General features: G+C 58.8%; 1 protein-coding gene across 1 annotated transcript; it reads left to right on the forward strand.

Moving 5' to 3' along the window:
* Nucleotides 1-3,079: 3,079 nt before the first annotated feature.
* Nucleotides 3,080-7,808, forward strand: LOC306815891 (maestro heat-like repeat-containing protein family member 7; the record flags this gene model as incomplete). Its single annotated transcript, XM_079332401.1, has 13 exons — nucleotides 3,080-3,459; nucleotides 3,643-3,791; nucleotides 4,111-4,258; nucleotides 4,487-4,674; nucleotides 4,772-4,909; nucleotides 5,174-5,288; nucleotides 5,462-5,599; nucleotides 5,819-5,995; nucleotides 6,127-6,282; nucleotides 6,427-6,528; nucleotides 6,888-6,990; nucleotides 7,259-7,315; nucleotides 7,609-7,808. The coding sequence occupies exons 1-13, from the start codon at nucleotides 3,145-3,147 to the stop codon at nucleotides 7,806-7,808; spliced, it is 1,986 nt and encodes a 661-aa protein (XP_079188527.1). The 5' UTR covers nucleotides 3,080-3,144.
* Between the last annotated feature and the right edge of the window lie 4,369 nt (nucleotides 7,809-12,177).

Below are 12,177 nucleotides of genomic sequence, written 5' to 3' on the forward strand. Positions count from 1 at the left end.
TGCAGCAAGCCCGAGCCCTGTGGCAGCAGCTGGTGCCTGGACAGCCCCAGGAGCTGCGCTAATGCCCAGCACTGCCCAGGAGGGACTGATGGGAGGGGAGTTCATAAGAATCCTCGTGGCCCTCAGGGGCCCACACAAGAAGTGTTTAATGTGCCTGGGATGGATTTTCAGGAGTTTCTGTGTAGGAGAGTAGATTGTGAGAAATTAGGAATGGGGCTGCGGCTCAGCCTCATCCCTGTGGGTTCTTTCTTCTCTCTGGTCCCTCTGGGCTTGCTCTGGACCAGGGGAGAATGTGGAACCCACATGGACAAAGGTAAAAGACAAAGGAGGCTCCTTTTCCCTGGATATTGTCCAGCAGTTTATTCCCAATCAGATTCCAAGGGAAGAGAGAGAGGCAGAACAAAGTATGGTGGGGAATTTTAAACCCAGCCAGAGGGGAGGGGAGAAACTGAACCATAACCAATGAGATCCTGCCAGCGGAGAGGGGCGAAGGGAGGGCTGAATCAACTCCACAGACCTGGGGGAGTACAGAACAAATCATTCAGTACAATGTACAAACCACAACTGTTGCATCTGGTGTTGCTTGGAGTGAAAGCAAGTAAAAGAGCGGGAAGGGCCTTTGCAGGGGTTTTACAGAGATGTTTTATTTCAGCCTGCATGTGCATGGTCCAGGGTTCAGGGAGCAAAGGCTTGGTACTTTGTGAGAGTCAAGATTAAATACATGGGATGATCAGGGCGGGTAGAACATCAGAGACCAATTACTAGGGGACATGGGGGTGTTACAAGGGAGGGGTTAGGGCATGGGGGCCAACAGAGAAACAGGGCCGGGATGGACACCACTGAAGGCCCAGGCACGGTTTGCTAGGCCTTTTTCAGGATCTGAGCTCTTTTTCTCAGGCTGGGCAACTTTTTCCCAGGCTGAGACAGTTTCTCAGCTCCAGCCTGAGCCTTTCCCAGGATGATAACTTTCTGGTAAACAGAAAGGAATTAATAAACAGAGATTAGCACCTGATGTTGACTGAGAAACAGTTCTCGTGCTACATGACAGGCGATGTTTTCTCCTATTGTCCAATGGACTGCTGTCCTGTTCGAGACTTGCGAACCACACTAAATATGGTTTGGTTTTTCAATAAAATGCTTCTTTAGCCTCATACGCTCAAGAAGTCCTTGTCCTTATTATACACGACTCTCAGCGTACTGCGACAGGCGGGAGTGACCGAAAGGCTGACAGACAGGGAGAGGGGACGAGGCTGACCCAGGGAGCAGAACAGGAGTTGCTTTCTCTACCTGGGAATGCCTTCAGTCTCCACAACTCCCCCTTTCTTCATTAATTAAGAAGACTTCTTTTAAGGATTTTAAAATCAAATGGTTGAGGTAACTAAATGTCCTGGCTTGAAAGGACAGGTGTCTGCCAGTAAAGGCAGCAGTTTCCCTTTGAAATAGAGACTTTAGTTCCACTCCCCCCAAGTATTATAATTGTTTGAATCAAGGACTCTGAGGAAGAGATAAGGGAGTAGGAATAACAGCTCTTTTACTAATATATCTAACCATTCAAGGAGAAAACAACAGCAGTTGTTAAAATTGTTAACAGAACAGAAGAGAGAACTCGGTTTCAGTCCCTTCTTTAGATGCAAGCACGCTGTCTCTGTGCTTGGTCCCAGTCCTGCAGCTGGAACAAAGCCCGGAGCTGCAGAGGGCAGGTGGGAGGGGGCGGCAGCGGCCACGCCAGTTTCGGGTGGGAACGGGCTGGAGCGGCGGCTCCTCACTCACCGTTTGTGTCCAGGTGATCAGCTGTGTCTGCAGAGGCAGGAGGCTGGAACGGGGCAGATGCAGGGCAGGTGATCACAGAGGGTCTGGCTCTCCTGTGTTCCACAGCAGGGGCTGCAGACGGGGCAAAAATCATTCCAGGAATGAGCAACCGCTTCTGCCTTCTGACAAAGACCAGGTGTTGCCACCAATTGCTCCAGGTGCTCCTGCCAACAGGCACCTGCAGAAAGGAGCACGGGCACCAATGCACGTGGGCTTGGGCTGTCCTCTGGCACAGAAGTGCCCCGGGGGCACAGCTCTCTGTGGCAGGAGCAGGCACCAGCACTGGCACGGCTCGGGGGTGGCAGGTCTCCTTTGGCAGGGACTCTGCCACACCTGCTGATTCCAGTGCTGCCCAGGCCCCAGGGCTCAGAGCAGCATTGGCGCCCTGGGCCACACGTCCCGTGTCCGTGTCACAGCCCTGCGTGTGTGACGGCCACCCAGCACCGGGTCATGTCCCACAGAGGCCCTGGCAGCTCCTGTGGAAGCACGGGTGCCCTTCCTGCTGCAGCTGCATCGGCAACCGTGGGGGCTCCTTCTGCTGCCCTGAGCAGGCAGAGCAGAGGAACATCTGCTTGTTGTTTGAGCCGCTCCTGAAGTTCCTCTTGGGCTGTCCTTGACACTCGGGGAACGTCCTCCTTGCAATTGGGGCAGTCTGGGGGGGGAGGGAAGGGTGCCCCCAGGGCACGTGAGGGTGTGTCCTAGGGCTCTTTGTGACACACTGCACCGAGGTCACCGTGGGATGGAACAGAGCACACTGCACAAGGGTGACCCTTTGTGACACGTGGTGACATAGGTGCTGGCGGCGACACGGCCACGCCACAGTGCTCAGTGCACGCGTCGGGACAGGACGGAGAGAGCGCTGCTGTGAGGAGCCCCCGCACAGCCAGCTCGTTCCCTGCTGACCCGGAGCTTTCCCAAAGCCTTACTGTGCAGGTGACCTCGAGGCCAGACTGCAGGACTTACTGTCCTTCAGCCTTCCCAAGGCTTCTCTGTTGCAGCTGGGCCTTCAAGGCACAACTGCAGCACTTGATCTTGGAGTTTTTTCAAGGCATCTCTCCTGCAAGCCTTGCAAACAGAGACATGGAGCAGACACCCCCCAGGGTGCCCAAGCTGGCCTGGGTGAAGGAGGAGGAGGAGGCTGCAGCTACCTCAGCGCAGCAGCCTGGAGAGCTGCAGCAGCTCCAGCTGCAGCAGGAGGGTGAGTGCCAGAGCTGGGCCACAGGGCTGGTGCATGCCGGGCTGTCCCTGCCTGGGAACGCAGGGCTGGGCTCTGCTCTCCGGCCTCTCCCGCAGCCCCTCAGCCCTGGCTGCGCTCGCTCTGTGCCAGGTGCAGCCATGGACCGCACACAAGAGCAGCACCCTGCCCGTGGCCGCTTCCGCAGAGCAGCGCAGGTACTGCAGCCATCCCCACCTGGGCTGGGCCTGCTGCCACTGCTCAGCCCAGCACCGTGCTTGGAACACTCCATGGATTCTCCCTCTCTTCCTGCCCTTCTCCTGCAGATGGTCTGTGAATTCATCACGTCCATTTGGCGGGAAGAGACCGCCGGTGTGGGCACTGGGCCTTTGGCAAACTTGCACCTCTTCGGTGCTGAGACCAGCGCTGCCATGCTGGATTTGCTTGTGGAGAAGGGTGTCTCCAATCCAATGCAAGTAAGCAGCCTGTGGCCAAGGCTTGATCACCCCAGGAATTGTGTGGCGCCTCAGGCTGGCTCTGCTGGGTTCCCTCAGCCTCTGAGGCCCAGCCCAATGTGGTGGGAAGGGCAGCACTTCTCAGGGGAAGCTGGGCAAGTTGCTGCTCTGGCAGGTCTCCAGGTCTCCCCGTGCCTTCTGCAGGTGCCTGCCATGGTGAGATACATCCACAAGTGGCTCACGGCCAATGAGTCTGCTGGGCACAGGCTGGACAGGAGCCTGCTGGAGCTGACCAAGAAATACCCCTACGATGTGCTGATGACTCTCCTGCGCTGGGCCCCGTCGGGTGACAGGTACCTTGGGCAGCCCCACCTGCCTTGAGGCCTTAGGGTTCATCCCCCGTTACCCTGCAGAGCCTGTCCCTGCTGAGTGCCACACAGGCGCACAGCTGCAGGCCCCTGCGGCCCCTCCGTTTGCCGTGCTGCCATGTCAGCCCCTGAGCGTGCTGCCACGCTCCCTCCCTCGCGGGGCTGCACCCCCGTGGGCTGGCTGGGCGCCGCCGGCCGGGGCCAGTGGGCAGAGGCAGGGCTGAGGGCCGGCGCGGGCCCCTGCAGCAGCCCAGGCCACGGTGCTGTGGCCCGGACCCCCTGACACAGAGCCCTGACCCCACAGAGCTGCTGCGGCCATGTGGGGGCTGATCCTGACCTCCACTGGCACCGCGGAGCCGGCGCTGCTCATCCTCCTCAGTCTGCTGAGGGCCTGGCCAGTGGACAATGCCTACACCTCCGATGGGGACAAAACAGGCGTCTTTGCTCTGGCTGTGAGTTCCTGCAACTGACCTCTGCTTGCCCCTAGGCCACCTCTGGAGCAGCCAGCTCTCTGTCCTCCCCACAGCTGCATCTCCCTGCCTCAGGCACTGCGCTGAACCTGGGGCACCAGGCCGGCTGCTCCCACGGTGTCTCCCCCGGCCTCTCCCTCGCACGCTCAGGCCCTGCCACATGGATGTCTTGGCACCTACTCTTGTCTCTGGGTGCTTCATTTTTTCCAGGCAACCGTGACACTGTGGAATGTCTTCAACTTGACCTGGTGCCCACCCATAGTGTTGGAGTATTTCCCCCATCTCTTGCTGCATCTGCTCTTCCAAGCTTACATCAGCACGCTGTATACACCAGAGGAGGTTGATACCTTCTGGAAGGGATGCCAGAAGCAACTCGGCCTTGCCACCAACCCCCAAAGGTGCTCCATCCCAGTCCTGCCAGTCTCCCCATCCCTCCCATGTCCCCAAGGGGGAGGCAGGGCTGCCAGCGTGACCTGGGCATTGCTGTGCACACAGGTTTGCAGTGCAGACCCTGAAGGTCCTGCTCTACCAAGTCCAGTGTGAGCCTGTGGTGTTGGCCATGGAACGCAAGAAGGGCTGGGACACGCTGCTGTGTGCTGACACCCACCACTATGCCATGCGTCTGCTGGCCAGGTGAGACCCCCTTCTCCAGGCTGCTGCTGCTGCCATTTGTGCCCAGGGTGCCCCACACAGTTCCCGTGCGCATGGGTGAGAGGGCCTTGTCACAAAGAGAATGAAGAGCAGACTGGAAAAGGCTGGGAGAGGAGGGTGCCCGGGAACAGCCGCCTCCCAAAGTGCCCACGGGCTGCTCGGGAACAGACCAGGCCTCGGGCAGTCAGCCCTGGCACAGCTTTGCCCACCCGGCTCAGGGGCAATGGTGTCTTTTCCCCCCACCAGGGAGATAAGTCAGGGCTGTGTCATCTGGTGTCCCAGCATCGTATCCTGCCTCTTGGAGCTACTGGGGCAAGGCATTTCAGACTGGGAACTGCCCGCCATGGCCTTCCTTGTGGAGGTGAGCCCCATGGCCAGCGCTGCCCCGCTGAGCTGACTCCCACCTCTCTGCCCTCTCACAGCCGCTGCCATCTGGCACCGTGCCCGTGCCCTGTGCTGCTGCCTTGGCCCAGCCCTGGGCAGCTCTGAGCTCCTGCCAGCTGGGCACCCTGGGCACTGCTTTGTGCCTTCCAGGTCCTGGAGTTCCTGTACTTGAGTCACTGGGGTGACAGCATCCTGGAGATCATGGCCAGGCACCTGCAAAGCGAGTCCAGGGAGATGCGTCGCCTGGCGCTCAGAGGCCTGGTGGTGCTCAGCAGGGACCCCTCAATGGTGAGAAGGAGGCAGTGACTGAAGCTGTGCTGGCAGCGTGGGGCTGGGGAAAGCAATCCCTTGTGCTTAGCTGGGCTTTGGGAGCCGTGGCAGCTGCTCCCAGCTCTCCTGCGTTGCTGCCCAGCTGCCCGAGTGCTGCAGGACAGGCCTGCGGCCCCTGGGCTCCATGGCTGCAGCAGCAGCAGCAGGGTGGGATTGCCAGCCCTGTGTTCCATGCAGTACAAAAGAATGCAGAGCCTGACTGAAAGCCTTGCGGACCTGCTGCGGGACGCAGATGAAGGCATCGTTCAGATGACCGGCGTCGTGCTCAGCGCTCTGCTGCTGCACAGAGACCTGGCCATACCCAGCCCCACCGCCCTGCGGCTGGCTGCCGCGCTCTGGCCGCTCTTGGACAACGTAAGGCTCTGTGTCCCCAGCCACGGCCACTGGGTGCTGCCCCCAAGTGTGGTGTCCCATGGATTCCTGGGCCTGTGCACAGAGGGGCCTGGAGCAGCTGATGTGGAGGGCTTTTGCTTCCCTTCCAACAGGACAACCGCCATGTGCAGCTGCTCTGCATTCGCCTCTTCCAAGAGGTGATGAGGTTGGTAGAGGCAAAGGGGAAAAAATGTCTCAAGATGCTCGTGAGCAAGAGCCTGCTCCCGCTCTTCTTCCACTGCCACAATGAGAACACGCGCGTGGCAGAGGTGAGGACTCCTGGGCGCTGCTGTCCCCACGCTCAGCTGTCTCCCTGCACCCTGGCACCTCGTGGGCCCCAGCCTCCTCCTGGCCTTGGCGCAGGGAGGCAGCTCCTGTGCCCTGGGCTGCCGTGCATCTCTGGCTCTCTGCAGGCCTCTCGGGAAACGCTGCTTGCTGCAGTCAGCTTCCTCAAGAGTAGGGATCTGGAACACCTGGTGATGACAGATCAGATGTGGAGGTTTGGCGAGTGCTTGGTAAGAACAGCCTGCAAGCCCCAGCCCCAGCCCCAGCCCCAGCCTGGAGAATCCCTTGCCCACGGTGCCCAGTCTGTGGGGCTGGCAGCTGTGGCCCCTGCCCAGTGCTGCACCCAGGGGCACCGGCCTGTGCCCCACACGCTGCTCCCTTCCCTGGGCTGTGCCCCACACGGGCTCTTCTCCAGGCTCCCGTGGCCCCAAGGCAGGAGCTGGTGGAGCCCTGACCCAGCCGGGCTCTGCTGCGGGGCAGCACCGCACCTTGCCGGGCCCTCTGCCCCCCTCGGGGCTGTGCGGGCAGGGGATCCCGGGGCCAAGGGGCAGAGCCCGCCCCGACCCTTCCCTCCCGTCGCTCTCCGCAGCTGGCAGAGAACAGGGGCCGAGCGGCCGAGCACCTGCGGCAGGCCCTGCCCTTCCTGCAGAGCCCACAGGAGCCCCTGCGAGAGGCGGCCGTCAGGTTCATGGGTGAGCACAAGGCCGGCTCCCTCCCCGCCCCATTGCCGCAGCTCGGCCCCAGCCCCGGCAGCTGCCGCCATCCGGGCCGGGCCGTGCAGCCCCGCCTGCCCTCGGGGCTGCTGCCGCCCTGTGCCAGCCGTGCCCTTGGGCGGCAGGGTGCGCCCAGGGCCCGGCTGAGCCCTGCAGGGGAAGGAGGTGCTGCGGCCGCAGGGCTGCCAGCGCCGCTGTGGGGCAGCTGTGCCGCTGGGCAGAGCCGTGACGGGCTCTGTGTTCCCAGGGCTGGCCGGGCGCGTCCTGAAGGAGAAGCAGCGAGAGTTCCAGCTGATGTGCAGGGGTGAGTGAGGCCAGCGCGCTGGCAGCGGGGCTGGCGATGGCAGCTGCGTGCCCTGCCCGGGCTGCGGAGGGCTCTGCTCCCTGCGCGCACCAGGGGCGGCGTGGGCAGAGCACAGAGACCTTTCAGGGGCCTGTGCCGAGGAGATTCGGGCCAGCACCTTCCAGCTGCTCCTTGCTGCCTCCTGCTGCTTCCAGGCCGTGGCAAGAGCTGGGGGGCATGGACGGGTCAGGAGGGTCTCCCCAGGTCCCCGCAGATGCAGGCTCTGACTGTGCCTCTGTTTCTCTCTCTTCCAGCCCTTCAGGACATGGCAGATGACATCAGCCCTGCCATCTCATGCCTGGCACATCAAGCTCTGTACATAAGCATAGCTGCACAGAGCGTTCCCTCCTCCCGACTCCAGCGGATGCGAGATGGATTCCGCCGCCTCTGGAAGTCACGGCCTTCCCTGGGTGGCCGTGGCCGTCTCTGCTGCTGGAGTGCTGTGGAGGACTGATGTGGGAGGCTGTGTTTGCTGGGGCCACCTGAGCTTGCAGGGACAAGCTCAACTTTTCATCAACTTTACTTTTGCCTACTGAAAATAATTTAGTAATTTAGTAAGTTAGTAATTTAGTAAATTAATAATTTAGTAAATTAGTATAATAGCAAATTAGTAAATAAGTAAATTAGTAATTTAGTAAATTAGCAAATTAGTAATTTAGTAGGAATAATAAACTGCTGTTGGTATACACAGAGGTCCAGGAGCTTTCTTTTGGTGGCCAGAGTCTTCAGGCCAATGGGGAAGAGGGGAAGAAGGGTGCTTGTGCTGGGCAGGTTGGCCCAGCGTGCGGCGTGCAAGGGAAAGTGGCCCAAAGCCCCTTGGCCTTGGTGGTTCTGCCGAAGCCTTAAGGCTCCCGACAGAGCGGCTGGGCAGAGGCCGGAGCTGGGGCGGGCGTTGCTGAGAGCCTGGTCCCTGGAGATGGCCAGCAGCCCTCTCCCAGCCAGGAAGGGCCAGCTGTGTCCTGCCCGTGTGCTGCTGGCTGGATTGCTGAGGGCTCTGAGGTGCCTCTTGATCCGGCTCCTCTGGAGCTCCTCCAGCAGCCAGGCAGGCCTGGGGAGGCCTGGAGGGCACGGGACAGTGGCAGCCATGAAGGGATGCGGTGCTGCCGAGGCCAGCCAGGATAAGGCAGCGGGAAGGCGTGAGTGGGATGCGTGTGGCGCTGGGTGGCGGGAGGCTGTGCTGGGACAGGAGGGCTTTGTGTGGATGGCTTGGTGGGAAGCCCTGAGGAACTGGGGGGCAGAGGCCATGAGCATTCCCCAGGCAGGCCCTTCTTCCTGCCAGCCGGCTGCTCCGGCGCTTCCCCGACGCGTCTCTGGGCTGGGGCAGAAGGCCTGGAGGCCTGGCCTCAGCAGGACGGTGGGGACACCCCCGAGGGGCCCAGGCTGGTTTGCCTTGGGACAGGGAGGGACAAGGAGGCCGAGCAGGCCCTGCTGGAGCACAGTCCCTGGCTGCTGCTGGCGAGGCGCAGTGGGCAGAGGCCAGGGAGATGCATCACCTGGCGCTCAGAGGCCTCGTGGGGCTCAGCAGGGACCCCTCGATGGTGACAAGGAGGCGGCAGCTGAAGCTGTGCTGGCAGCGTGTTGCGAGTCGGCCTGGCTGGGGCACAAAGGCAGCCACAGTTCACCAAGAAAGAGCCAGGCGTTGACTTCAAATCCTGAAAAGCATTTCTTACTCTGTGGCAAACCTAACTGTTCTTCCCACAGTCCACAGTGGTTATGCTAACTGGTTCAAGTTCTCTTCCCCTAGTGGTTCCTTAGTTCTAGAAAGTTCTCCCCCTGAGGGGATATATTGTCACGCCCCTCCTTGTTTCGGCCCTCAGAGTTTGTCTCAGTACAATGTTCGGTTTCTGGGCATCATCCCTGTTTTATTTTCCATTACAGTTCTTTAGTTTTGGGCTACTTCTGTGGTTCCTACCCTTTTCTTTTGGCCATTCAAACCCTCAGTACTCTGAATCTAAATGTTTCATTGCAGCCATACCCACCAGCGTGGGCCAGGAGAAAGCTGCCCCTTGGGCTTGGCTGGGCTTTGGGAGCTGTGCCAGCGTCACCCAGCTCTCCTGTGCTGCTGTCCAGCTGCCCGAGTGCTTCAGGAGAGGCCGACACCCCCTGACACTCTGCTCAGGGCCCACAGAGCTGCTGCTGCCATGGCAAGGACGATGTGTCCTGCAGCTGGCCTGCAGAGTCGCTGCTGTCAACATGGCTCAGGACACCAGAGAAAAGTCACCAGGGTGTGCACAGGAACAGCAGCTCCCCAAAAGCCTGTACCTCCTCAGGAAGGCACCCACACCAGCCAGGATGCCAAAAGGAGGGATGCTGTGGGCACAATTTTACACGGTGTCACGATCCGCCCAACCTGAGCGGGAGTCGTGACTGGTTCTTTTATGGATCTCAGAGCGCAAAAGACACAGCAGGGGACAAAACCAGTTTACTTTCACAGAAATGCACTTTATTTAGTGCCAAACAAAATGCAATATTAGGACAGAGAGAGAGAGAGAGAAAGAGGGGTTGGGATTATAGCTACCAAGACGGGCAGATGAATCCTCGTGGAGCCAGCCAATAGATGTCTGTTGCCGTCTGGGGAGATCTCAGGGGTTTCCTCTGAGAAAGTCACTTTTATAGTCCTTTCCCAAAGCGAGTGGCTTCTGGCCAAAAGGTGGGAAGATTTATGGACTATTGTATGTGGCGCTCGTTACCCTGAGGAACAGGTGGAAACAGGACGCTACAAGGCACGCAACAAACCATCTTTGTTGTTATGAACACATGCAGGGCCGCCCATACTGGACCAGTCCATTGCTCTTCCATCTGTGGGAGCTTTGTTGAGTAAACTCCCCAAGACTAGTTGTCATGAGAAACCAGTCCTTGTTTTTTGTGCCTTGTTGCTTAATATTAAATCTGAGTTTTTCTCATGCCCTTGCCACTGATTTTTAAGCAATCTCAAACACTCTCATTCATGGCAGCACCACAATGTCCCACATCACCGAGGGCTCTGACACACACCCGTGTCACCAAGGGCCACACCTGGCACCCAGCAGCAGAGGCACAGCCTGGAACCGCACAGAGCAGCCCCGGACTCGTGGCCTTGTAGCCCCTGCCGTGCCCAGAGCCCCGGGAGGCTTTGGCCACGGTGCCAGGCTGTGGCCCCAGCCCCGCCCTGCAGAGCCCTGGGGCTGCAGCCCGGGCTGGCCGGGGCAGCAGGAATTGGCCGGCCGGACGTGCCAGGGCCTTGTGGGCAGCGGCTCCGTGTCCCGCGGGAGGCCGGGGACGAGGGGTGTCCCTCAGGGCTCTGCTGGGCCCCGGGGCTCGTCACTGCCTCGCTCAGTGACACCCAGGGGCACCAAGAGCAGCCTGGGCGCCTTTGCAGGGCACGGGGAGCTGAGCGGGGCAGGGGCACCACGGAAACACCGAGTGCCTGCTGGGGCAGAGCTGGGGAAAGCCGGGCTGGAAAGCCGGGAGAGGCTGCTCAGAGCTGGCCCGGGGACTTGGGCACCTGGGAGACAGAGCCCGGCTCTGAGCTGACACTGAGCCAAACACCTGAGAAATTACAGCCGGTTTCTCTAGACACACTTCATTATTTTGTATTTTCTCAATGTGGCTTTATCAGGGAACACTTTGAATGTTCATTTTACTTTATTTTTTACCCTTTAGAAAGAGATCCATTGTATTTTGTTTTGTGTGAGGAGGGATGGGCTGGGAAAGGTTGTGGGTAGCAGGGTTTTTTATTCAATATATTTTGAAATTTGACATGTGCCCAGTCCAGACTTTGACTCCAGCAGCAGTGTCTGGTTCCAGACTGCTCTGCTTTTCTCGGTGAGATCTCAGTCCGTTCAAATCTGGCAGTCAAAGCCCTTGAAACATGGAAAAGCTGGGAATCAGGTTAAAGCCCTTGGAGGGTTCTCTCTGTTCATACATTCCACATCTGCCCTGGTGTCTGTTCTACCTCTCCACTCCTGTCCTATGTGCACATTGCTGGATCCAGAGTTCAGTACCTGCTTCTATAGAAAGATAGAAATAAGTGGGTATTGTATACACGATTCTCTTGGAGTGAGTTACTGTGATGGTACATTCCACGATCCTCTGCTTTGTGCCCAAAAATGGTTTTTGTATCTAAACCCCGGGAGCCCAGGATAGGATGTGTGTGGGGCTGGGGCAGGGAGAGGCTCCTTGTTCCCTGTGTGGGCATTTTGAAGCCTCGCTGCTCGGGTTTTCTGCGGCTCTCTCTGTGCACTGTGGGGTTTTGCTTGGCTTGAAACCCCCTGATCCAAGCCTGGACAGTCTGACTGGTGGTTTCCCTGAAAAATTTCTCTGGCGACTTTTATGGAGACGGAACACTTTGATCGGATTGTTTAGAGAAAGAACTTTAATCAGGTGCAAACAACAAACAGGAAGGTGTGCACTGTACTAGGCAGGAACCAGAAAAAGCAGAGTACCTCAGGGGCATTTATACACTTGGGTGGAGGGAGGGATTAAGGCAGGGTCTGAGGGAGAGATCCAATGGGAAAGAGCAATTAACAATATTATAATTTCTGCAGTGAAAATTAACCAATTGTAATTGAACTCTCTAGTAATAATCTGCATAACTGAGCAGGGGGATTTTGGGAGTGAGCCTTTTGCTCCCCATCACTAGAGGGTTTTCCCATGGCCTTAGGCCGAGATTTTCTCTTCATGCTGAGCTAACCTCAACAGTGGCTGACAATCACTTTTGGCCTAGGCAAGGGGAGGATTTTTCTTTTTGTTTTTTTTATTTGAGGAGGCTGCAGTGGTGATCCCTTGCTGTGCCTGGAGGTGAGTGAGCAGCTGCTCTGTGGCAGCCCGGGGGCTCCGTGCAG

Source organism: Erithacus rubecula, assembly GCF_903797595.1.
Source record: "Erithacus rubecula genome assembly, contig: scaffold_276_arrow_ctg1, whole genome shotgun sequence".
NCBI classification, from domain to species: domain Eukaryota; kingdom Metazoa; phylum Chordata; class Aves; order Passeriformes; family Muscicapidae; genus Erithacus; species Erithacus rubecula.